This window comes from Ovis canadensis, chromosome 2 (genome assembly GCF_042477335.2).
Source record: "Ovis canadensis isolate MfBH-ARS-UI-01 breed Bighorn chromosome 2, ARS-UI_OviCan_v2, whole genome shotgun sequence".
NCBI classification, from domain to species: Eukaryota; Metazoa; Chordata; class Mammalia; order Artiodactyla; family Bovidae; genus Ovis; species Ovis canadensis.
Window position 1 is genome coordinate 236910647 of NC_091246.1, and position 27873 is coordinate 236938519.

A 27873-nucleotide genomic window follows, 5' to 3' on the forward strand; every position below is an offset into this window, starting at 1 on the left:
AGCTATGATGGGAATTTTTGTTATTTTTTTCACCGTATAAGACAGTAGGGATGGTTCACTGACAATTAGGAGGTCAGAAGGGCTTCTGGAAGAAACAGGGAATGACTCCAGCAGCCACAAAAATGTACTTCTTGGACTATTTAAAATGTAAAAAAAAATTTTTAAGTAAGATTTTCTTTTTGTATGATGTGTGTGTATCAGTTGCTCAGTCGTATCTGACTCTGCGACGCTGTGAACTGTAGCCAGCCAAGTTCCTCTGTCCATGGAGTTCTCTAGTCAAGAATACTGGGGTGGGTTGCCATTCCCTTCTCCAGGGGATCTTCCCAACCCAGGGACTGAACCTGGGACCTCCTGTATTGCAGGTGGATTCTTTACCATATCAAAACCAAATGTTTCCTATAATTTAAAAAAGAGAGAGAGAGACAAGTGCGTCCTTGACTTGGTAACATTTATTCAATATTCTTTGAAATTAGCAAGAATCAGAAGAAGCACATATCAATCAAATACAGCCACAAAAATGTCCTGGATATAAATAAAGATGCACTATGAGATATACTCACTACTGAAGGAATCGGTACGCTCTTACAGTTACTACCTCTTAGCAAGGAACAACTCCAACATAAATTGAATTTACTCACAATACAAACACCTTGACTTGTAGAGGAAAATACAGATTCAATTCAATCACAGTTTGCCTCACTAGACCCTGTCATCATGTATGTTTTCAAGGCCTAGCTTGATGACTGGTACAAAAACGACAGGAAAACCAACAAACTCAAGAGAATGTTTCCGGTTTCCACAAGGTTCAACAAAACAGTGCAGAAATAAGTTACTTACCCATGCACAGAATAAGGCAAAGGCTAATTTCATTCAGGTTAGGAATAGTACATTTAACTAGTTTTTCACAGAACAAACATTTCAGACTTCTTTTTAAGTTAATGGGTATACTGTATTATAGTTCATACTACAAGTGTTTCCTAACTCTACTCAAAAAGTCAGCACTCACACGTCAAATACAAACTTGTCCTTGATTAGACTTACTCTGTAACCACTGATGAAATCAATCTGGTTCATGAGAGTATCTACTGTGGAAGGTCCACACACTAGTCGAAGCCTACCATTTAGAGAGCAGAAAGTACATGAAAACGTAGCCTACAGATTTCACAAATTCCATTTTTAAAATATTTTTTTCAAACTAAAAGCTGCAGAAAATTAGTTCTTAAATAGTCTACTGAAAACTTTTGAGCAGCTAACATCTTAAATTTCTTAAGCTTTTCCTTTTCTTAAAAATATTTAAACGAATGTAGTAGCCCATCTTTTGGAAAAATAATCCCCCAAAAAGATTACAAATCTTTTGTTTTAATCAGTGTGACCAAGGGCTTGTCATCAGGGCTGTAATCCTCATAGGCGATGGGGGTCACGTCATACATCGCAGGCCGGGATTTCTTTCCAAACCTGAAATTGCAGACAGAGGACTCTGGTTAGAGAAATAGTGGCTTCTCAAGTCCTATTAAAGGTAAATGGTGACAATAACTTACATTCAAGAATCAAATGGAACTATAAAATTCTCTAAGATATCCTCTCTAGCAAGTACAGACATTTAAGTCTTCCTGATCTTAATATTGAGTGAGTATAAACCTTAGCCTTTGGCGTGGGAGGCAAAAAATGGATTTCACACAAGGTAGAGTCCAAATTAATACTGAAGTGTGTAGGTTAAATCTTGGGAAAGCAGTCAGGCGTGGGGGCTCTTCAATAGGTTTTGAGAAAACATGTATCGATTGGTCTTTTTTCTTCTCAGACCCAGAGCGGCTTGGAGAGGTGAGTTTATTTTATATCCACTCTGATGCCTGGAATGTGGAATGGCTGGGTGGGCTTCCCTAATGGTGCAGACTCCCCCCTGGGACTTGCAGGAGGGCTGGTGAGGGCTCAGAGGCAACCTGAGGTCCCAAGACCAGGAGAAAGGGAGAGGGAGGAAATGATTTCCAATAATGAGGTGTTGGTCCAAGATCTGTGTGGGCCCTCCATCCCATCCCACCCACCTATCACTCCCCAACCCCCAAGGACACGCAGGCCATTGCTTCTTTGAGCACAAAGCCTTTGTCCCAACAGATTTGTGTGTATCAAACACCCCTTGACGGCAGGTCTGATGCACAGAAGCCCAAGAGTGTCAAAATCCAATTTCAGGACCTCCAGCTAAGCCAGTGTTGAAATGGCAATTATTAAAACAAAGTCAATTCAACTTCTGGGTGGTCTCTTCCCATTCAGGACTTCACCTTCCATAAAGGTCCCTGGAGTGCAATGGGATTTAAACAATCTTCCCCACTAGCCCACCAACCCTCCTCTCTTTTATAAACAACATTTTTTTAACCATTTCAAGTCCAATGAAGTCTATTAAAAAAGAAATTTAAAAGGAATCTCAGATTTTAAGAGGATTGCCAGGATGGGCCCCCAAGGATTTCTTGGGACTTGTTTACCATGGCTTTAAACCCATCTCTCCACCTTTCCTGTCTCTTCTTTTTATATCTTGGAAAGTCTGTCTTCTCACGTACAGAGATGAGAAGTGGAATCAAGTGGGAAGTGAGAAAACGTTACATTCTTCACATGATCGTTTATTTTTAAACATTTATCCATCTTGTAATTCCAATTCACTCAAGACTTACTGACCTTCAGGAGAGCAAAGGCACAAACATGCTAGATGGGCACCAGGCAAAGTACAAAGATAGAGAAATGGGGACTTCCTTGGTGGTCCAGTGGCTAAGATTCCATGCTCCCAATGTGGGTTCAATCCCTGGTTAAGGAACTAGATCCCACACATTGCCTCTAAGAGTTTGCATGCCACAATGAAAATCCCGTGTGCCACAACAAAGACACAACACAGTCAAATAAATAAATAAATATAAAATAAATATTTTTTAAGAAAGAGTTAAAGCATTTTGCCACTAAGAAACCACAGCTCTTAGAGGAAATATTAAAAAGGCTTCGAGAATATCATGCCTAAAAGGTTAGCCTCACTGAAGGTCTGGAGTTGTGTGGGCATAAGTGTGGGTTGGATTCCAGCCTGAGATGTGTTTATCTAAATTGCCTGAGGTCTGCACAATCTGAGAACAGGAAAGAAGCAACAACGTCAAAGCCAATCGGCTCTTAACACTTTCTCTGAAGTCTGAACATTTCAGAGGCTACTTTACGGAGCAAGCATTTTGACAAGATATTTCTCATAAAATAGCTCAATATATGGGTAACAATCTACCACTAATGATATTAATCTAATTAATATTGAAAATCAGGAAATCCCAGTGTAAAGCCCTCTGTATCCAAACATGGCAGCCATGGGATGGTTTCCTGCTGGAACTCCGACAAGAGGCTCAGTGAATTATTGCCTATGAATCAACTGGCTGGGCAAAAGCAAACATCCGAGCAACTTAATAGGTTGAATATAGGTTTACAATACCCGTTTTTGTTTTTTATGTGATTCCAGTTTGAAGAATAATGTTTCCTCCAAAGCTAGAAAATTGAATGCATCCATGTTAGGCAATCCATCCACATGCTAAGGGCTGTGACCTTAAATTATTGTCATGGAACTGGATACTGACAAGACAGGTTTGAGGTTGAGTGTCCCACTGAACATGAAGGCAGTTAAGAGCTTCCATGCATCTACTGTAGACATGCAAAGTCAACTAAAGGACAAGGAGGCACTGCTTTGTGTCTACATGGGAAGCTCAGCTGTGTGCATCAGTGCTAATGGGGTCACAGAGTATAATGCTGGTAACAAATCACCGCAGATGGTGACTGCAGCCATGAAATTAAAAGACGCTTACTCCTTGGAAGAAAAGTTATGACCAACCTAGATAGCATATTCAAAAGCAGAGACATTACTTTGCCGACTAAGGTCCGTCTAGTCAAGGCTATGGTTTTCCCCGTGGTCATGTATAGATGTGAGAGTTGGACTGTGAAGAAAGCTGAACACAGAAGAATTGATGCTTTTGAACTGTGGTGTTGGAGAAGACTCTTGAGAGTCCCTTGGATTGCAAGGAGATCCAACCAGTCCATTCTGAAGGAGATCAGCCCTGGGATTTCTTTGGAAGGAATGATGCTAAAGCTGAAACTCCAGTACTTTGGCCACCTCATGTGAAGAGTTGACTCATTGGAAAAGACTCGGATGCTGGGAGGGATTGGGGGCAGGAGGAAAAGGGGACGACTGAGGATGAGATGGCTGGATGGCAACACTGACTCAATGGACGTGAGTCTGAGTGAACTCCAGGAGTTGGTGATGGACAGGGAGGCCTGGCGTGCTGCGATTCATGGGGTTGCAAAGAGTCGGACACGACTGAGCGACTGAACTGAGCTGAACTGAACTGAATGCCCAGCACCACTGGAACTGGATTCCTTGCACTATGACCTAATTAGCAGCTGAGAAGCCTCCTAATTCCTTAGGTGAGACATTGAGGTCTCCACCCAAAGCACAGTGTCTACCATATGGGGGCTAAGATGGTTTATAAAACACAATAATAGGACTCTCCTTCAGTCTCCCACACCTATCACAGTGGCGAGTGCCAAACAAATGTGCATTCCTATTTAAATTTCCCATGCTAACAGCTCTGCATATTTCCTTTGTGTCTCAGAACTGGGTGGATGTTAAGGAATCAGCTAACACCTATAGAATTTCATTTTAAACTATCAGGCATTAAACCAGTGTCAGAGCTTGCCTATGTTATGGCAGGAGTTTTCATGCAATTGTTCTTTTCAGGAACAATGCAGTTTTTCCTTATCCTAAAGAGACATATTAATTATTAAAACAATTTTTAAAAGGTGGAAGCCAAAGAAAATTACAATGTAGGCCTAGGATTAGCAAACCACAGTCTGCGAGCCAGTAATAGCCTACTGCCTGTTTTTTAAAATAAAGTTTTATTGGAACACAGTTGTGCCCATTCATAATGCCTCTGGTGCTTTCACAGGACAAAGACAGAGTTGGTCACGGAGACTGAATGGCCCACAAAGTCTAAGATGTTCTACAGGCCATTGATGAAGACTATAAGGGTCACCCGTGGTCCTCTCTCTGAAGGACTTAGCACTGTGTCTGGCCATGTTACCGTTGTAGAAGCACTAACAGCAGCTGTGCAGCTTGGTATAAAGGCAGCTGACACTCAAACACCACAGTTGGTGACCAGTGCTGTGTACCTTACTTTACTAAAGAGACAAAAGACACCAAAACCAGTGTCGAAGGAGTCAAAGTATATACGTTCTTCTAGTTCATGTTTCCCTGGAAATCAATAGCTAGTCAACACCTTGGAGAAGAGCAGGTGGATGTAAGCTTTAAAAAGGCCATATCAAGGGACTTCTCTGGCTATCCAGTGGCTAAGACTCTGAGCTCCCAATGCAGGGGCACAGGTTTGATCCCTGGTTATGGAACTAGATCCTTTGTGTCCCAACTAAAGATGTCACATATCACAATTAAGACCCAGTGCAGCCAAATGGGGCTTCCCAGGTGGTGCTAGTGGTAAAGAACCTGCTTGCCAATGCAGGAGATGTAAGAGATGCTGGTTTGGTCCCTGGGTGGGGAAGATCCCCTGAAGGAGGGCATGGAAACCCACTCCAGTATTCTTGCCTAGAGAATCCCATGGACAGAGGAGCCTGGTGCACTACAGTTCAAAGGGTCACAACGAGTCAGACATGACTGAAGCGACTTAGCATGCGTGCAGCCAAATAAATAAATATTTTTTTAAAAAAGGCCCACATTGGGAGATGCTCTTTGAGAAAGAGCGACTTTGTCCTTTCCCAGCTTTCTGCTTTGTCTCCCGTAATCGGTGGTCAGCCTCCAAGTGTGACCTCAGATACAGAACTTGGAGAGTCATGACTTCCCTCCCGCCAGTCTGTTACAAAGTCTTTGCAGCCTGAGTATAAGCGAAGCAGCTGAGGAGCAGATGAGTCCTAGGGCAGGGCGGAGTAGGGGGGCACTGCTTCTCAGCCCATCATCAGCACCAACAGACGGACTGCTGAGGTCAGAGTCACCGGACACTTCCTGGGGAAAAGGGGAACGTCACCAATGACCCAGACAGTGTTCGTCCTGTGCAGCTTCTGAGCTGCAGCCATTCTGAGCCAATGTCACCTCCAGCACAGTGGCAGGGAGACAGGCCATGAAATAGACACGCTAGCCATAGGCTGTTGCTCAAAACTAGGAAGTGCAGAATACCAAAAGGACTCTGTTTTTGTCATTGCCTTTCCAGGGTTTCCAGGAAAAGGCAGAAAAAGCACCAACCTGCCAGAGACCCAGGTACAGCCTCTGGAGAACCAGGCTGTGGAAACTCTAGGTCATAGCTAAAGAAATGTTTAGACGGGAATGTTCTCAGATATATGTGGGAAGGCATTGTAATAACATCAAAGATTTTATCTGCAGTCACTGGTGCATCCAGGAGTTTGCTGGTTAGGAATTCTACAGTAATTATTTTTGATAAAAATCAGTACCAAATAAGAACCAGGTTTGTAAACGCTTTCAAGTTTCTCCTTTCCTTCCAAGGGTATTCAGCTAAATATCTTCCCAGTGGGCTGTACAAGCAGGAAGCCCAGAAGAATCTATCTTAACTTATTCCAGGGCTGAGATAGAATACTCTTCCTCCTGGATGCAAAAGGACCTTAGCCAGAGATTCCTTTCAGGGGAGGGGTTGGGGAGGGAATCTGATTTCCTTGGGTCTCCCAATATATCCCCATATAGAACCATGGATTCTGTTCTTTCTGGGTGAACTAAGCCCTTCTGGGAAGAATTCTGAGTCACAAAAGATTTTGCCTAGTCTCTACTTTTAGGTCTTCCCAAATGGTAAAGAATACACCTGCCGACGCAGGAGACACAAGAGATGTGTGTTCAATCCCTGGGTCAGAAGGATCCCCTGGAGATGAAACGGCTACCCACTCCAGGATTCTTGCCTGGAAAATTCCAAGGACAGAGGAGCCTGGCAGACTACAGTCCATGGGGCCACAAAGAGTTGGGTAAGACTGAGCGACTGAGCACAGCAACCATAGCCTCTTCTTTTTACATTTTCACTGCTCATACAATAATTTCAAGATACTCCAAATACTCCTGCAAGCTGTATCACTGACTAAGCTGGTGCCCTGGGATGAATCTATTTCTCAGGCAGATCAAGACATCCTGTGCCAATTGCTCACCGAGAATCATCCATTCATTTCAGACCTTACATTTTAGTGAGGTCTATCACATGCCAGGACCCACTGGACGTACAGTAATAAATTGCATTGCCCTTTGTGCAAGAGGAAAGATTAACTAAACTAGAAGAGATTTGCAAGGATTCATCTCAGGGTTTCCCGGAAGCTGTGTTGCTGAGGTGATTCTAAAATGGGGTCCATGACAAAGGCTGATCTGTGGAGCCTGATGTGGAAGAGGGTTGAATCCTCCTTTCTCTCTCAAAGTTACAGAAATGGGGATAGTGCTACTCCTACAAAGAAGTTTCCTTTGGCTTTGGGACAGATGCCCTAAGTCCCCCAACTTCTCTCTTTCACTGGCTCTTTCTCTAGAACCCAAGTTCTGGTTTTTGTTTCCGCTGGACTCATCCTAAGATCTGAGCCCTGGGTTTGGAGGTTTCCTTTTGAAGAAGGCTAACTTTCTGACTCCGGGAGTTGGTGATGGACAGACAGGCCTGGTGTGCTGCAGTCCATGGGGTCACAAAGAGTCAGACATGACTGAGCGACTGAACTGCACTGAACTGAACCTTCTGACCCTCTGAGCTTCCATTCCATTCAGACAGAATTTGGATCTGCTTGTTCCTCGAACAATATTGGTCACAACATCCCAACAAAGATTATACAGATAATAGTTCCCTGGAGGTCCAATCATAAGACACCAAACTCAGCCCTCTTTTCGCTATAGCACATTGACTTTCTGAATCAGGTCCTTTAGATTGTTCTACCAATTAAAGGAAAAGATGATGTTTTAACATTCAATATCACTATCATTTTGATATAAATATTCTTGACCAAAATCAACAAAATTAGATTAGTTGATTTTTTTCACATGTTGTAATACATTGGAGAAGTAAATACAGCATTATCTGTTTATACAATCCTTTACTATTTATAATTTGATTGTCATAACTCTTTAAGGAGGTAGTTCTCCCTTCCTACAGTTGAAGGAACTGTATTTGTGGAAGGTTGAATCATCTACCTAAACTATAATCAAGTAATGGAGCAGCTGGGCTTAATGTCAGATGTCTGACACCCTGACTCAGGTTATTTCTATACCACACTAACTCCTGTCTCTCCAGGAATCTTTCCCCCAGACACTATTTTATACAATAAGAACTCTAACAACAGAGTGACTGCTATGTGACTTTCTTTAACTAAGCCCTTAAATCACATGTGATCATTTATAGTCACACTGAAGAACAACACAGCTAAACACATTTCAAAAAGAAACCATCAAAACCTGCTTCATACACAGTGATGAAGAGTCAAATGTTTATAGCAGAGATAAACACAAATTAAACAAATGAATGTATGCAATGAAAATAGAAAGTTGGCAGCAAATTAGAGGGGTTTGTTTATAAAGCAGTCTCATTATCTGGTCCCCCAGTACTACCTTGAATCTACGCTTCATTCTTTGAAATCCCCTTTGCAGATGTAAAGTCTCTGAAATCCCCCTTGCAGATGTGAAGTCCTGTCCATAATGTAACCCTGGTACCTAGCATGCTGACTCCCGCCACTCACCTGGCGTGCCGGATGGAGGCGATGGCGTTGCTGAACTCGCTGTCGATGCTGCGGCAGTTGTAGAACTCCTCGTAAGCTGGCCGGGCCGAGCCCTGGTACTCAATGCGGCTGATGCGGCAGATCCCCACAATCAAGATGATGAGCATCAGGATGAAGGCGACACAGAGGGCGCCGATGATGATGTAGAGAGAGTGCCGAGGCATGTTGGTTAGACTCTCCGCCATATGTCCAGACTTCCACTGGAGGTCTGAAGGTGAAAACACGCAAATGCCTGGGTATCAGCTGGGGCCTTTTGAAGGGGAAGGACTTCCCTGTCCTTAACGATAAGAGCTGTCCAAACTGCAAAGGATTATTTTCTATGGGTAATCCAGATGGCAACCCACTCCAGTATTCTTGCCTGGGAAACCCCATAGACAGAGGAGCCTGGTGGGCTACAGGATGGATTATTTTCTATGGATAATCCAGATGGCAACCCACTCCAGTATTCTTGCCTGGGAAACCCCATGGACAGAGGAGCCTGGTGGGCATAGGATATATATTAATATCCTTAATATATAAAGACCTCTTACAAATCATTAAGAAAAATCAGGAACATGCCATAGAAAATAGGTAAAGAATATAAAAAGGAATTCATCAAGGAAATATAAGTAGAAAACTGCTTAGCTTCATAATTTTTTTTAACTATGCAAGTCCTACATCAGTTCCCAAATATTATTTTAAAATTTTGATAACCACAGTAGACAAGCGTGTAGAAATAGGGACTGTGTGAACTGATACTACTACTACTAAGTCACTTCAGTCGTGTCTGACTCTGTGCGACCCCATAGACGGCAGCCCACCAGGCTCCCCCATCCCTGGGATTCTCCAGGCAAGAACACTGGAGTGAGTTGTCATTTCCTTCTTCAGTGAACTGATACACAACCCCTGTATGGACTACATAGAGTACCCTTTGACCCAGAAATTCCAATTTTCAGAATTTTTGCTGAGAAAATGGTCCTAAAAAATGTATAAAGCCCTGTGTACAAAGATGTTCATCTCAGAAGCACAATTTTCAAATGTTAGATTATCAACTATCACACATTTAGAAAATAAGTTCAGAAAATAAGCACAGACCCAGATGTATTCCCTGCTCAAAGTTAACATATATTCATATATTACCTTCTTTGCTTTAAATGTTTATGGTTTTTTTAAAAGAAATGAAATGTTACAAATAAAATCTAGTGTAACTGCTGAAATGCTAAAAAAAATTATCTTAGTGATTTAAAACAATTGTTGAATGAGGCTTGAAACTTCTAATCCAATTCTGAGAATATAAAAAAAAAATCATGATGTAAAAAAAAACCAGGAAATTAACAAATGATACATATTATTAACTAATATATAGATTTTGTTCAAATTTCACAAAATTTTATGCTAGTGTCTATTATTTGTTTTCATCTCTTATTCAATTCTCCACATTGCATTTAATTCCACTGAGCAATTTCAGCTGCATGCAACAAATTCAGGTAAATTCTCTTTTCATTTTTACTCTATTACCAATATTTTCTAATTTTCCTTGTGATGACTTCTTAGATACACCCAACATATAAAAGTGGACATTTAACTTACAAATACATGGGATTCTATTAAAGCATCTTTAATATCGATTTCTCATTTTGATACTAATTTTTTTCATTTAAATGCTTTCTTCTCTGCAATCACCCTCTGTGTTTTTTTCAGTCTAACTTTATTGAGGCTTTCAATGGCTAAGTCGAAGATCTCTACATCACGCTGCACTTAAAAATATGTGGGTTATTTTCAAATATCTTTTGATGCTGATTTCTGACATAATTCCACAGTGATAAGAGAACAGACTCTGGATGATTTCAGTACCTTTAGACCATGAAATTTCTGCACCTGCTGTTATCCCTGGATATGCTTTAGGCTAGTTTATAGTCTAGGGCTTCCCAGGTGGCGCTAGTGGTAAAGAACCTGCCTGCCAATGGAGGAGATGTGATAGACCCAGGTTTGATCTCTGGGTTGGAAAGATCCCCTGGAGGAAGAAATGGCAACCCACTCCAGTATCCTTGCCTGGAGAATCCCATGGACAGAGGATCCTGGCAGGCTACAGTCCATAGGGTCCCAAAGAGTCAGACACAACTGAAGTTGACTTCACACACATGCACACATGCAGCTTACAGTCTATGGGAACCTGAATAGAATTTGTATCCTACTGCTGTGTGAAAACTGTATAAATCTTAATTATGTTGAATTAGCTCACAGTGCTTTGCAGGTTTAATATATCCTTCTACTTCTCTGTAGAGTCATTCTATTAATTTTGAGAATTTGATATTGAAACTCCAACTAAAAATCTTAATTTATCTATTTAAAAAAATAACTGTAATATATAGTGGAGCTGTATATAACCTTGTCCTGTATTTTCCAACTCTCCTGTAAATGTGTTATCATACTTCATAATTAAAAAAATAGAAATTAAAAAAATTACAGATATAGCTAGAGTTCTTCAACCCCATACTCTCTCTACCTCACCAACAGACAACACAATTCATAAACATGGAAAAATAGGAAACAACCTAAATATTCAACTCTTAGTGAGATGATTTTATTGTTGTTTAGTCACTAAGTTGTGTCTCACTCTTTGTGACCCCATGGACTATAGCCCATCTGCCTCCTTTGTCCAGGGGATTTCCCAGACAAGAATACTGGAGAGGGTTGCCATTTCCTTCTCCAAGGGATCTTCCTGACTCAGGGATCAAAACCGTGTCTCCTGCATTGCAGATGGATTTTTCACTGCTGAGCCACCAGAGAAGGCCTAGTGAGATGGAGAGCTATTGATCAAGTAGCAAAAGAATAAAAAGAGATTACCAAACAGAACCTAGTGGTACTACAATCACATATGAGCTTCCAAAAGTGAAGTCGCTCAGTCATGTCCGACTCTTTGCAACCCCATGGACTGTAGCCTACCAGGCTCCTCTGTCCATGGGATTTTCCAGGCAAGAATACTAGAGTGGGTTGCCATTTCCTTCTCCAGGAGATCTTCCAGATCCAGGGATTGAACCAAGGTCTCCCATATTATAGGCAGACACTTTACCATCTGAGTGACCAGGGAAGTTTCAGATGAACTCCCAAAGTCTATCTATATACTGAAAAGCTCAGGATGGAGCAATGATAGTGATGAACCTATGCTGTTTTCTTACTACACTAAGCTTTTTGAAAACATCTCATTTGATCAGCACAAATACCAGAAAATATATCATTCTTTTTTCCCATTTCTATAGACAAAAGCTTAGAAACTGACACCACTTCCTGGGTGAGAGTGCTGACTGTAACTCCAGGTCCAACTTCTCAGCCTCTGCCTCACACAGCAGGGTGCTAATAACAGTGATCTCTGAAAAGCATGGTTACATGTGATTTTTGCCTCCTTTATATGTCTCAGTCTTCTTCAGCTTAAAAAAAAAAAGAATATAGTCTCTTTATAATAAAAAATAAGTGACAAGTCATTTGAAGAAAACACCCATGAGATTATCTTCCAGCATAATTAATGGAAGGCGTGTGAGCTTTGGGATCACACCAACCTTGCTTTCATCGCAGTTGCAGTATTTTTTAAAAATTTTACATATTTATTATTTTTGGTTGCACTGGGTCTTCATTGCTGCATGTGGGCTTTCTCTAGTTTCAATGAACAGGGACTACTCTCTAGTTGCCATGTGAGGGCTTCTCATTGGAGGGCTTTTCATTGCAGTGGCTTCTCTTGCTGCAGAGGATGGGCTCTGCATACCACAGTGTGCACACTTCAATAGTTTGTGACATGTAGGCCCTAGAGCTGGAGCTTGGTAGTTGTGGCCCATGGCCTTATTAATTGCTCTGAGGCATGTGAGAGCTTCACAGACTAGGAATCAAACCCATGTCTCTGGCATTGGAATGTGGATTCTTAACCACTGGAACACCAGGGACAGTCTCCAGCTGCAACACTGGCTTGACCTCCCTAAGCATCAGTTTCTTCATTTATAAGACAATAATTATAACATATCATGTTGGGAGAATAAGTTAGAAAACATGTAAAGAAAAGAAAGTCCACTTCCAGGCACATGATGGGTGGTGGTGGTCCGGTGGTGGTGGAAAAAGGAAGGATACAGAGGAGAAGGATGGTGTCCTCAAAGCACAGTCTGAGTTGAAGATTACTGAGCACTGCCCTGTGCCCATTCAAAAAACACCAACCTGGACGGGCAAGAAAAAAGTAGATGGATGGGGCATAGTCTCTGTGTCTGGCACAGATAAAGAGTGTCAAATTATGTCCTGTTTATAAACCTGCAAACAAATGGAATGATCCAGGATTTGAAAGGAAGTCACGAAGGTGAAAAGGGGCTAGGTTAAGATCAAACAGAAGCTAAACTTCCAGTGGAAAAGGGTTGTCTTCTCTACTTTACCCACTCTACCACCTCTACCAGCACCCTTTCCAGGCCATCATTTCCACATTAGGACTCTGGGTGCTTGGAAATGAGATTCAAGGTATGGGTGAAAATAGGTCTGTCTTCCTGTGAATGGCAACCCCCTCCAGTATTCTTGCTTGGAAAATCCCATGGACAGAGGAGCCTGGCAGGTTACAGTCCATGGGGTCGGAAAGAGTCAGACATGACTGAGCAACCTCACTTTACACTTTACTTCCTGTGAAATCCTCAGGCCTCTTTCCACTGTTCTCTTTTAGGTGAAAGTATGGAGTCTCAGAATCAGCTATTCTTTCCCTTGAAAAGTTACAACCTTCAGAAGAGCACAAGTAAACTGCCAAACAAGGATCAGAGTGTGCAGACCATTTTCCAAGAAGCCTAAAGGGAAACTGACTCGTGCCCCGAGCCTGCGTGGTTCCTGAGAGCTTGAGAAGACCGGGGCAAGTGAAGTGACTTCTGAGTTTGTGTCCAGATCGTCTGGCCCCTGAGTTTTTCACCACAGCCCTTGAAGACTGGTTTTGCCATTTGAGTCTGCCTACCCAAGCTCACACAGCCCGTGGAACAAGAAGACTGCCCGTTTGTGCATTATTCACCATGCTGTGTGAGCCAACTCGCACACAGGCAGACAGAAAGGACATAAGTCACTGCAAATAAATGCTTGCAATGGAAGAGAGGAGGTGTTTTGTGAAACCAAGACTCCATCCCGACTGGCAGCCATTTCATTTGGCAATACCTGGTGCACATAGAGAGAGACAAGTCATCGTTCTGGCTGAAAAGGAACATGACTCACTTGATTTCCAAGTATTTCAACATTCTCTGAAAAACTCAGTTGTAGGCTGGAGTCCAGGGCTCATGGAGTGTGCTATAACACTCACTGAGCATCATCACAAGGGCAGCCAATACTGTTTCTACTCCAGCTTGGTGGAGAGCTCAGATCTGATTGCTATGGCTGCCACGGGAATTCTCGATGCACACCTTCATGAAAATAGCTTACGTATCACACTGATGGCATATACATAGCCAGTACACAATTGCACAGGGCCACTGTCACAGAAAAACAAACAACTGTGCTGGGTAATGTGCTGGGCTCACTTCCCCAGGCCTGATGAGCTGTCTAAACCATTTGTATTTCTGACCATCTGTTCTATTTCTCCAAACTCTGAATTCCAAGTTGTTTAGACCTTTGAAAAAAATATCCCCAGATTTCTCCTGACATCTCTGTTTCTCCCCCTCTTTCCTTTCTCTTTGCTCTTTCCACCTTAAACTGTCATCTAAAACTTGCCTGATAAGGGAATATGGCTGCTTTGCACAGTAATTGGGTTAGTAGCCAGGCTGAATCTGAATAAATCCAACATTTGGTCTGCGAGGCGGAGGATATGTCAGCAGCAGGTGGCTGCAGCTGCCACTCCCAGATCACTGCACCACATCCCAGGAGTCCCAAGGCAGGAATCATTTACTATGTTGGCTACTGCAGAGCTCGGGGAAGAACCATGCACCAGGACACACTGGACGGCATGACCTCACCAGCCCTGGCAGGTACATGACCAGGAATGCACACACACAAGCTATTCAGGGAAAATGTCATACTCCTGCATCTCAGGGAGCATTTGCATTTCAGCATAAACTCAATTTGCTTGAGATTTGTTATTTCCTGAAGTGCTGTCACCTTTAAGATTTCAATGGGTCCTAAAGTAGGAGCTACGTAGGAGCTGGACTCAGAGCCTCTGCTTAAGGTAAAAACACAGCCAGCCTCCAAGCTGACCCACTGACCATCTTTCCTCTACCAAAAAGAGACCTCGATCAGTTGGTAAATTTAATTCTAAAATACATAACCTATATCTGTGCTTCTTTAACTTCAGTTCAGTTCAGTTCAGTCGCTCAGTCGTATTCGACTCTTTGTGACCCCATGAATCGCAGCACGCCAGGCCTCCCTGTCCATCACCATCTCCCGGAGCTCACTCAGACTCATGTCCATCGAGTCCGTGATGCCATCCAGCCATCTCATCCTCGGTCGTCCCCTTCTCCTGCCCCCAATCCCTCCCAGCATCAGAGTCTTTTCCAATGAGTCAACTCTTCGCATGAGGTGGCCAAAGTACTGGAGCTTCAGCTTTCGCATCATTCTTTCCAAAGAAATCCCAGGGTTGATCTCCTTCAGAATGGACTGGTTGGATCTCCTTGCAGTCCAAGGGACTCTCCAGAGTCTTCTCCAACACCACAGTTCAAAAGCATCAGTTCTTCAGCGCTCAGCCTTCTTCACAGCCCAACTCTCACATCCATACATGACCACTGGAAAAACCATAGCCTTGACTAGACGGACCTTAGTCGGCAAAGTAATGTCTCTGCTTTTGAATATGCTATCTAGGTTGGTCATAACTTTTCTTCCAAGGAGTAAGCGTCTTTTAATTTCATGGCTGCAGTCACCATCTCCAGTGATTTTGGAGCCCCCCAAAAATAAAGTCTGACACTGTTTCTACTGTTTCCCCATCTATTTCCCATGAAGTGATGGGACCGGATGCCATGATCTTCGTTTTCTGAATGTTGAGCTTTAAGCCAACTTTTTCACTCTCCTCTTTCACTTTCATCAAGAGGCTCTTTAGCTCCTCTTCACTTTCTGCCATAAGGGTGGTGTCATCTGCATATCTGAGGTGATTGATATTTCTCCCGGCAATCTTGATTCCAGCTTGTGTTTCTTCCAGTCCAGCGTTTCTCATGATGTACTCTGCATATGAGTTAAATAAGCAGGGTGACAATATACAGCCTTGATGTACTCCTTTTCCTATTTGGAACCAGTCTGTTACCTGGGTGACTCTAGTCAGATTATTTAATTTGTCCACCTCTGTATTTAAAACCCCTTCATGGATGACAGCCTTGTCATGGCGAAGAGGATTGTCTAACTCAATGAAGCTATGAGCCATGCCATGCAGGGTCCCCCAAGATGGATGGGTCACAGTGAAGAGTTCTGACAAAACGTGGTCCACTGGAGGAGGGAATGGCAAACCATTCCAGTATTCCTGCCTCAAGAACCCCATGAACAGTATGAAAAGTCAAAAAGATATGACACCAGAAGATGAGACCCCAGGTAGGAAGGTGTCCAATATGCTACTGGGGAAGAGGGGAGGGCAATTACTAATAGCTCCAGAAGGAATGAAGAGGCTGGGCCAAAGTGGAAACAACACTCAATTGTGGATGTATCTGATGAAGTGAAGTGAAAGTGAAGTGAAGTCACTCAGTCGTGTCCGACTCTTTGTGACCCCATGGACTGTAGCCTATCAGGCTCCTCCGTCCATGGGATTTTCCAGGCAAGAGTGCTGGAGTGGATTGCCATTTCCGTCTCCAGGGGATCTTTCCGACCCAGGAATCAAACCCTGGTCTCCCACATTGCAGGCAGACGTTTTACCATCTGAGCCAACAGTCTGACATTGTAAAGAACAATACTGCATAGGAACCTGGAATGCGAGGTCCATGAATCAAGGTAAATTGTATGTGGTCAAGAAGGAGATGCCCTAGAGAAGGAAAGGGCAACCCACTCCAGTATTCTGTCCTGGCGAATCCCACAAACAGAGGAGCATTGGTGGGCTGCAGTCCATGGGGTCGCAAAGTCAGACACGACCTGAGCGACTAATCACAAGAAGGAGATGGTAAGAGTGAACGTCAATATCTTAGGAAAACAGTGAACTAAAATAGACTGGAATGGGTGAATTTAATTCAAATGACCATTGTATCTACTACTGTGGGCAAAAATTCCTTAGAAGAAATGCTGTAGCCCTCATAGTCAACAAAAGAGTCCAAAATGCAGTATTTGAGTGCAATCTCAAAATAGAATGATCTCGGTTCCTTCCCAAGGCAAAGCATTCAGTGTTACAATAATCCAAGTCTATGCCCCAATAATACTTCTAAAAAGTTTGAAAGCGAGTAAAAGTCTATGGTTTTTCCAGTAGTCATATATGGATGTGAGAGTTGGACTGTGAAGAAAGCTGAACGCCGAAGAATTGATGCTTCTGAACTGTGGTGTTGGAGAAGACTCTTGAGAGTCCCTTGGACTGCAAGGAGATCCAACCAGTCCATTCTGAAGGAGATCAGTCCTGGGTGTTCTTTGGAAGGAATGATGCTAAAGCTGAAACTCCAGTACTTTGGCTACCTCATGTGAAGAACTGGCTCACTGGAAAAGACTCTGATGCTGGGAGGGATTGAGGGCAGGAGGAAAAGGGGACAACCGAGGATGAGATGGCTGGATGACATCACCGACTCTATGGACATGAGTCTGAGTGAACTCTGGGAGTTGGTGATGGACAGGGAGGCCTGGCGTGCTGCAATTCATGGGGTCGCAAAGAGTCGGACACAACTGAGAGACTGAACTGAACTGAAAAGTGTGTTTTAGGTAGATATCACTTAGATAGCTAGAGCTTGAATCCCTCCTAGTGATCCCATTACTGAACAAGTATCAGTAAGCAACTACTATGTACTATATATGGACTGATGCTGAATGTTTGAATTAGCCACCTAATTCAAACAGCCAGCTCATTGGAAAAGACCCTGATGCTGGGAAAGATTGAGGGCAAGAGGAGAAGGGGCAGGCAGATAATGAGATAGTTAACCTGGCATGCTGCAATTCATGGGGTCACAAAAAGTCGGACACTACTGAGCGACTGAACTGAACTGAACTGAAACAGCATCACTGACTCAATGGTCATGAGTTTGAGCAAACTCTGGGAGATGGCAAAGGACAGGAACGCCTGGTGTGCTGCAATCCATGGGGTCACAAAGAGTCAGAGACGACTTAGGGACTGAACAACAACGGCATGTACTAAGTGCCAGGCCTCACGCTGGATGCCTGGGATAAAGAGCGAGGGAAAACTCAGAGAAGAGCGTGCACATGGATCCCCTAGTCTTTTCAGAGATGTGGAAGTGCAAGCGTGCTAAGCCATGAGGGACCAAGGCGACAGTGCCTTGGGAGGGGACAAAAGCTGTGCCATCTAACTGGGGAATGAGGAGAGCTTTCATGGTGGGGTCCACAGCAAGCAAGGCTCTAAGGGGGAGTACCTAGCCGGGGATGGAGGGGAGAGAAGGGAAGGCTGACCCAGGCAAAGACCTGGGAGGGGTGGAGAGCAGAGTGAGGGACTGGAAGGGGGACAGGGTGGCTGCTTGCCCCCAGGTAGCGAAGCAGAGAGTGGCCAAGTGAGGAGGGGGCACCTCCCCTCAGTGCAGGGGCAATCCTGCAGCTTCCAACAGGCAATAGCATGGCCTTTGGTCTTTAGTCGTTAATGTATTTTATTAGCAGCTTGGTGTGAAAAGGATGGAAACAGTGGTGGGAAGGAGGGTCTGAGGGATTTAGATTTGCATCTTTGAAAAGATGTCCCTGCCATTTACAACCACGTAGGTGAACTGGAGGACATTCTGCTGAGTGAAACAGACCAGACACGGAAAGATAAATATTGTATGATGTCAGTTACATGTGCAACATAAAGAAAAAAAAAACACACACACACACACACCCAGAGTGGAATGGTAGTTACTAGAGGCTGGAGTGGGAGGCAGGTGATGGAAAGAAGGAAGAAACAGAAAAAAAAAAGGAGAAAGGAAGAAAATAAGAAAGAAGGAAGGTAGGTAGGTTACTGCCAGGGGCTAGGGGAGGAAGTATGGGGAGTTACTGTTTTGCAAGATGAAAAGAGTTCTGAAGAAGGATGATGGTGATGGTTGCAATACCACATCTAGCCACAATTGCTCCCCAGAGGTCAGTGGTGTTCAAAGTATTTAATAAAGTAATTATGGATTAAGTGGGATTTGCAAATCAACCTCAGACCCCAACACCATTGCTGCCAAGAGGAGAAGTTTTATTTGCAAAGAGTCAATTTTTAAGTAAAAGCTCATGAAAAATTCAAGGACCCCTTCATTTGACTATTCCATTTTTGAGAATTTATCCTACTAATATTCTGATATTCTCACACAAGTAAATACATATATAAGCATTTTCACTCTACTATTCTTCTTAATACCAAAACCCTGAAAATCAGTTATTTGTCAATCAATAGGGGTCTTATTAAGTAAATTATAGAGAATTTAAGAAATATTGTGTGATGTTAAAAATTGAGGAAGATCTGTACTAAGTCAGCATGGATAAGCATTCAAGATATATTAAGGATAAATGCAAGATGCTGAACAGTGTCTATGAAAGTGAAAGTATTAATTGCTCGGTCATGTCTGACTCTTTGTAACCCAATGGACTGTAGCCCCCCAGGCTCCCCTGTCCATGGAATTCTCCAGGCAAGAATACTGGAGTGGGTTGCCATTTCCTTCTCCAGGGGAACTTTCTGACCCAGAGATTGAACCTGGGTCTCCTGCATTTCAGGCAGATTCTTTACCATCTGAGCTACCATAAAATGGGGTTTACATAGTGACTAAAATCATCGAAAGAATCCATAATAAATGGGCAACACTTGTCACCTTTGCGGAGTGAAGTGGGGGTGTACTGATGGGGAGGAAGATTAATTCATTTTACTTTGTTTTCTTATTGCAGTATAGTTGATTTACAACGTTGCGCTAGTTCCAGGTGTATAGCACCGTGAACAGGCTCCTCTGTCCGTGGGATTTCCCAGGCAAGAATACTGGAGGCGATTGCCATTTCCTTCTCTGGGGGATCTTCCCAACCCAGGGATCGAACCCACATCTCCTCCATTGGCAGGTAGATTCTTCAGCAACTAGGGAAGCCCATATATAGTGGTATATATATGTTAATCCCAAATAAGTTTTGTTTTTTAAAGAATCCTAGAAGGCAATGGCACCCCACTCCAGTACTCTTGCCTGGAAAATCCCATGGACGGAGGAACCTGGTAGGCGGCAGTCCATGGGGTCACTAAGAGTCGGACGGGACTGAGCGACTTCACTTTCACTTTTCACTTTCATGCATTGGAGAAGGAAATGGCAACCCACTCCAGTGTTCTTGCCTGGAGAATCCCAGGGATGGGGGAGCCTGGTGGGCTGCTGTCTATGGGGTCACACAGAGTCCGACATGATGGAAGCGACTTAGCAGCAGCAGCAGCAGTTTATAAAAATGAGAACCAAAGAACTGAATCTATCTGTACAATAAAGACTGCTCATATCACTGTTTGATGGGTTTCTTTAACCATTATTAAATTCCATGCATTTGGGGACAAGGAAGCCCCAGACATCCAACCTTGCTCCTTGCCTCGGTTCCTGGAGCTGCCTGAGCGAAGTCTTATACAGCAACTCCCATCACATAGATGGATCGACCCTTGGATAATGAGATCCTGAAGGCAAGGGCTACTTCATTAATCTTTATATTCCAGGCACTATGCATGACTGAACAACAACAATGCTTGACACTTGACAATAGGAGGCCCTGGATTATTCCATTATTCCATTATTCCACTAAATACATAAATCCAAGATACCCTGTTCTCCTACTTCTCAACCGCAGAATGTTATTAATTCAATGGCTTAACAATAGATTCAACTGCTCAGTATACATTGTTGTTGTTGTTCAGTCACTAAGTCGTGTCCAACTCTTTGTGACCCCATGGACTGCAGCACTCCAGGCTTCTCTGTTCTTCACTGTCTCCCGGAGTTAACTCAAATTCATTTCCATTGAGTTGGTGATGCTATCCAACCATCTCTTCCTCTGCTGCCCTCTTCTTTTGCCTTCGATCTTTCCCAGAATCAGGGTCTTTTCCAATGGGTCAGATCTTTGTATTAAGTGGCCAAAGTATTGGAACTTCAGCTTTAGCATCAGTCCTTCCAATGAATATTCAGGGTTGATTTCCTTTAGGGTTGACTCAGTGTATAGAACTGGCCGATTCTCAATCAGCAGGACTGTCTGTAACTCTAACAGCACTATTGTTCTCCTTCTGAGCGTTCCTGTTGAGATTTACCAACGTGACCTTGTATCTTTCAGGCACCCTTCTCCTGGTTCCCAGCTGATTCAGAAAATCACAGATGTTCCAGGTTAGAAAGAAATTCAGAGATCATGGGTCCCTTGGCTCACAGAGGACTAGAGACCTCATATCATCTCTGCCCACTCATGGCCCAAACTTTCCTTTCATTCCTGGCCCTTAGATCTCTTCTTTTGATTCAGGTCCATTCATCTCGGCACTGGGCACTAGCTCCACCTGTGTGCCATCACGAATCTTACACATTCATTCTCCATTCTTACAGTCAGGTCAAGGATGGAAGCAATCAGCACTGAAACGTGACAGAGCCTTATCTGTGATAACATTTATTTTTAACACCTTTGACTGAATGGAGAGTAGAAGTGAGATCACCAAATGGAAAGTGCTATTCTGGGAGAACAGGGAACCCAGTATGTACTGGGATGTGCCCAACACATCCACACACTCAGAGTGGCCTGTGCCCTGGGCATACATCTCCTAAAAACACAATTGTCAAAGGCAAGTCCTCGCCTGCTAGCTCAAGGTATAAGGGCTACAGTAGCACAGAAAGACAGAGAAAAGGCAACTAGCATCTATGTAAGTGTCTACTGCTGCACAGCAGAGATCGGCACAAAGGATCCTTAATCTCAATCCTCCCAGAAACTTTTCTATCACCATTTCACAAGTGAGAAAGATGAGGCTGAGATATAGTTATTTGTCCAGGTCACAGAGCTAGAATATGATGTCACTAGAACATGAAGTTACCTTTCATCCTGATTATTCCATCCATGTATATCTTTTGCCTACAATATCATCACCAGAAAGAAGTAAAATTTAGTTTTTTAAAAAAAATAATGATACGATTTTACTTCAAAACTTCTCAAGGGCATCCTTTGTGTTTCTGAGTTCTTATCCATACTCTCCTCTCCTATATATTTATTTTCACAACTAGAAATTTAAAATTATACATAGATCTGCCATGCTGCTGCTGCTGCTGCTGCTAAGTCGCTTCAGTCATGTCCCACTCTGTGCGACCCCATAGACAGCAGCCCACCAGTCTCCTCTGTCCCTGGGATTCTCCAGGCAAGAACACTGGAGTGGGTTGCCATTTCCTTCTCCAATGCATGAACGTGAAAAGCAAAAGTGAAGTCGCTCAGTCATGTCCAACTCTTCACCATCCCATGGACTGTGGACTACCAGGCTCTTCCATCCATGGGATTTTCCAGGCAAGAGTACTGGAGCGGATTGCCATTTTCTTCTCCAAGACCTGCCATGAGGCATGAAATTTGACATTTCACAGAATTACCAAATTTTAGAATGAAAATGGGTCCCATTTTCACAAGTACTCTGAATAAGTACTTATGTACTTATCAGTACTGGGTAAGTACTCTGAGGCTCAGCACAACTAACACAAGAAGTGCCACAGCCAGGACAAGAACCAAATCTGCTGGCCCAAATCTGGGATCCTTTCCTTCAACAGATCTCACTAGACAGAATTTAATCACCCTGGACCTACTTTAGTTTTAATATCCTGCATCGAATCATAGCCCTTAGCATTTGTACCACTGGAATCTCTTTCCTTCCCTTTCTTCAACAACAGAATGTTTCTCACCTATTGTGACCAAGAATCGCTAAGACCATTCACTATATGGGTATTTGAAAAGACTGAGGATGAGTATTTGAAAAGATTGAAGGGGGAGTCCTAAAAAGAGTTCCTCTCCCTCTCTCAAGCCCTGAGCCAAGACGAGAGACAAAGAGTAGATAGGAACGCAAATACCTTTACCGGTCAAGTTGATGCTGAAGAATATGGTCCATATTTGTGGATAAAAAGGTTTCCAGATACTGACCACACCTCCACTTCAGACACACACTAAGAATTAGCAGACAAGCCCGAGCCGGACCACCAGGAGGGGTCTGTTCTTGAAACACTGCCACCTGGAGGAGATGCGGCAGCAGGCAGGCCAGCCCAGGAGGGAGACTGACAGACAGGGCTATGTCTACATAGCTGCCTCTTTGTCTTTGCCTGATGAAGAGGAGGTGAGAAGGCCCCAGAGAAATATGCAAACTCAACTGCCTTGCCTAATTTAAATGAGAAGAAAAACACCATTCAAAGTTGAGTTTTTAGTGATTGACAAGATAACAACCACCCAATTCCAGTGCAGTTCTCATGTTCACCTTGATCCTAGTAGCTACCTGACTTTCATATTAACGTATATAGTCCTGATTCTGACACTGTCGAACTTCTGTGAGTCCATCTGCAGAGAACACCTCGCTCTAAGCAGCTCAAAATGCTTTTCAGGTTTTGTGTGATGCCCATTCTTCCTGGACTTCTTTCCGGGAAACTGATGGAACCAAATACATCTGAAGACACAAGTGCGAAGTGAATTTACATTCTTTGTGTGTGTGTGTGTGTGGTTGTTTTGTTTTGTTTTTTTTTTTTTTAGTTTATGCTTTCAACACAAAGATTCTCTTTTTGGATCGGATTCTAATGCTTCTCTGCTAAGCATATTTTTGGCCGTCTTGCAGCCGTGAACTCGGGATGACATCGGCGCATTCTCATCCTGGTAGGAAGGCTGGATTCAGGCTCAGAAAGGAGGGGGAGCAGCATAAAGCAGTGAGCAAAAATACTCAACTGGGACCAGGGAGGTACAGGGGGCTCCAGGTAACACTCTGGGCCTCACTGCCTCTTCTAAGAGTGACATGGGGCTGGCTGGACACAGTCAGCCTCTTCATCTCACTGAATGAAAATTGAATGGAAAATTACAGGGACTGAGCTGCAGGAATACTCACGGATTTCACAGTTTGCTCCCACCCAGCCATGTGGGCAGTGGCAGGTGTAACCATTGGGCTGGTCCAGGCAGGTGCCGGCGTGATGGCAGGGGTTACTGTCACATTCATTGATATCGATGTCACACTCTTCCCCTAAAGAGATAAAGGAAAGCAGCAGTGAGCCAGCTAGCTGCCCCAGTGGCTCTGACCCCCATCACTTCTCTGGCTCAGCAAAGATCTATGGCTAGGTTCAAGCTCTCCATGGACTTCCCAGGTGGTGCTAGTAGTAAAGAACCCACCTGCCAATGCAGGAGACATAAGAGATGTGGGTTTGATCCCTGAGTCGGGAAGATCCCCTGGAGGAGGGCAGGGCAACCCACTCCAGTATTTTTGCCTGGAGAATCCCATGGACAGAAGAGCCTGGTGGGCTACAGTTCATAGGGTCGCACAGGGCTGGGCACTACTGATGTGATGGAGCGCACATGCTCGCCTGCATTGCAGCCCAACTGGCTGTTTGCATAAAGTTGCAGAAGTCTCTCAGAATTCCAGACAAGACATCCTTCACTCAAGTGAAACTTAAAAAAGGAAAAGAAATGGTGCCAGTAAAAAGAATCTCCTTTAATCTATCAAATTCGTGATCTGAAGCTGAGTCTCATGTCTGAATAATCCTTTCATGGTGTATGGGAGAAACAAACCTGGGTTCCTGATTTTTTTAAAGAAATCATTTTGTTTTAGATGGAATCAGCTGAATCTTCTTATTTGTTTTTCTGAAGCTCCAGAAAGCCAAAAAACTCACAGTTTATGATTTTTGGGGGAGCCAAGTGTTTGACTGTGAGTGTCTGGACATCTGACTATTTCCTGGATAATTCTAGGGCACAGCTGTGTGCCTTGCCTGAGTCAGGAATACAAATGCAATCTCCTTTCCAAACCCCGGGGTACGCTTCAGGGAGAGCATCAAGCCCACCTAAGGAAAGACAGCTGTGATCTCTCAGGGGAGCCCAGGCTTTAACCCATCTTCCCTGGGAACAGTGCCCAAGGGGAGCTCACCACTGCTTGGGTCCATCCATAATGAAAATCGTGACCTGGGCTCCTCACGTTGCTACTCCCAACATCTGGGGGCATCCTTGCCCCTCTCAGAGAAAGCCTGGTTTAAACTAACAAGCCAGAATGGGGGCTGATGTCACTGTGGTCAAAAGGCCAACTTACAAGCAATAGCTTGTTATTAGAAGTTACCAATATGAAGCCATCTTTGTGTGATTTAAGGCCAAACTGTGAGTCAGCACTAAATGAGTACACCTCTAGAAGAGATGACATCAAAACTGAATACAGGATACTTCAAATTGAGGTAGTTACTTAAAAAGGTTTGAAAATGAGAAAAGCCAAGCTTTTTTTTTTTTAGAAACCTCTTGCTATCTTTTTTCAAAAAACGTTTTATTTTGTATTGAAGTATAGCCAATTAACAATGTTGTGACAGTTTCAGGTGGATAGCAAACACCCACACATATACATATATCCATTCTTTCCCAAACTCCCCTCCCATCCAGACTGATAACATTGCACAGAATTCCTTGTGCTATATATATAGTAGGTTCCTGTTGGTTATTCATTTTAAACATAACAGTGTGTACATGTCAATCCCAAGCTCCCTAAATATACCTCCATTTGCTGAGATAAATGAAATAGGTGATATTAAAAAAAAAATCTCTGATCACTGCTATCGTCATAACTAAAGCCAAGGAGCAAATCAAATATTTTGTCAGTCTTCAAAGGCAATGGCTCAGTATGCATTTGGGTAATTGCTTCCAGGCTTCTTTAATTAGTGTTAAAGTGCTTTTCTATCTGCCATGGGTTTACCTTGCATTTATAAAACCACCATATGTTGCTCACAGACCATTTTAGAGGCAGAATCTCAAACCAAAATAGTTCATGTCTGTTTCACTTCATACTTTTATCACACCTGGCATCTATTTTTAAAGTAAAATCTGTCAAATGAAACATTTACTACGTCCAGGTCCTACTAGGTTGATTATAATTCAGCAGTGTCTAAGTGAATTTGTTTCCTGCAATAAATAGTCATTTATGTCAATAGGAAAGACATGAAATTGATTGCCTCTTACTAACCTATTTCAAAGGTTGTCTTGCTATTAATGGGGCAATCACTTTGACTGGAAAGGCGCATAGACTAAACTATTACAAATGGCATTACCTGGTATAGACTAGTTGAAGAGACATATAAACGAGAACGTGCTAAGAAACAACAAAAGGATGAAATCACAGGCCCTGACAAATATACACATCAGTACTGCTTTCCATCCATTTAGCAAGACAAGCTCAACTGAGGTATTTACTAAACAATAGCTTTCTTTCCCTGGCTATCTGAATCCTGCAAATTCTGAAATAAGAAGTTTTGCCACCTTTGCAGCAATAGCTACAGAAATGACCTGACTTCTCCCTACTGCCACAGCCTGAAAGTGAAAGTGTTAGTCACTGAAAGATCAGTCCTGTCCACCTCTTTACGGCCCCATGGTCTGTAACCCACCAGGCCCCTCTGTCCGTGGGATTCTCCATGAGAGACCACTGGAATAGGTTGCTAGCCTAGCAAAACTCAAAAGCCCCACTCTGCTCCAGAAGTTTAACATCAGTGTCAAACCTTTCTAATTCCCTACGTTCTGGGCAGTCCTAGAGCTGTCAGTCCAGTCCTGCTCAGATCCAGAGCTTTCCTGGGGAGATAAATGCCAAGTTCAGGTCCAGAGCAGCCCTAATGCATGTTTTGGCTCTTGGAGCTCCAAGTGGCTCTAAAATCGTTGAGAAAAGTCCAAGATCCTCAGATTTATCTCTTCTTAGCTCTCACTTATTTGGAAGGACTTGGTAGGAATAGAGAATGGCAGGGGAAAATAGGATTAACTTATTCTATAGACTTTTATCAACTCTCTAAGATCCAGGAACCAAAGAACCAGGACCCACAGAGAATTCCAAACCTATCCCAATCTGGTTTTCATCACCACCGTATTCTTAGAGCTATACTTGGGGTTCAGTGACATTAGTTTATGATGAAGCTCCATGCCAGTCAGGAGTCCAAATAGCCAGCAGCTATTTCCACAGCACAGGAAGAATCTCAGAGCAGTTCACAGTACAAAGATACCTTTAGAATTACTCCACTGGCCTATTTTACATGAACATGCCAACATTTCTACTTGAATTGTTATCCCTTAATTGGCTACAGCTGAGGTCTTCATAGTGTTGCGTGCTTGGGGTAGGAATATGTGGTGATTCTGACGGTGGAGCCACTCAAGGAAAATTTCACCCAGGAGAAATCCAAAGATGACTGCTCCTTTTGCCTTAGAGTAATAATGCACTTTGTTATTAGTCTTATGCAAAGTATGTGAAGATTTATTACAAATAATGGGCTTCCCAGGTGGTGCTGGTGGTTAAGAATCCGCCTGCCAATACAGGAGACACAAGAGACATGGGTTAGATCCCTGGGTCTGGAAGATGCCCTGGAGGAGGGCATGGCACCCTGCGCCAGTATTCTTGCCTGGAAAATGCCATGGGCAGAGGAGCCTGGTGGGCTACAGTCCATGGGACCACAAAGAGTCAGACATGACTGAGCAACTGCGCACACAGGGAGTAAATTGGGTTTCATTTATGTTTCTTTGTATTAGGAGTACTATATTTTTATGTCCATTTCAACACCTCACCATTCGATCTCCAAGCAATATGCATTCTAACCTATTTTAGTAGACGAGTCTTCAGTACATTATAGCATCTTTCTCTACTCATAGTTTACTTAATAAATCTTTATGCTTTTGCTGGCTTGAGCCAGATTACTTTTTTCTTGAGTTGCTTACTTTTTTTATTTGAGTGGGGAGAATCAATTACTTTTAAATCATTATTGTGCTTGAATAACATTTGCAAAGAGAACATGAAATTTCTACTTGACTAAGGCTGGAAATCAGAGTCTGAGCTTTACATCTTTTCTAATCGCTTTTCAATCTACTACTTTCTAAGAGGCAATCTGTACAGTAGGTATCACTTTTGGTAGTATTTATGCAAATTTAATTCTGTAT

The 27873-nt window shown here is 43.1% G+C and overlaps 1 protein-coding gene across 1 annotated transcript in view; it reads right to left on the reverse strand.

Annotated features, from left to right (window-relative positions):
- Positions 1-427: 427 nt before the first annotated feature.
- DNER (delta/notch like EGF repeat containing) overlaps positions 428-27873 on the reverse strand; it is a 379213-nt gene continuing 351767 nt past the window's right edge. Inside the window, exons 11-13 of the mRNA XM_069578468.1 lie at positions 23828-23959; positions 8710-8956; positions 428-1455 (exon numbers count right to left, since the gene is read on the reverse strand). Of these exons, the coding sequence (XP_069434569.1) occupies positions 1344-1455; positions 8710-8956; positions 23828-23959 (491 nt within the window). The 3' untranslated portion in view covers positions 428-1343. The remainder of the gene's footprint in view (positions 1456-8709; positions 8957-23827; positions 23960-27873) is intronic.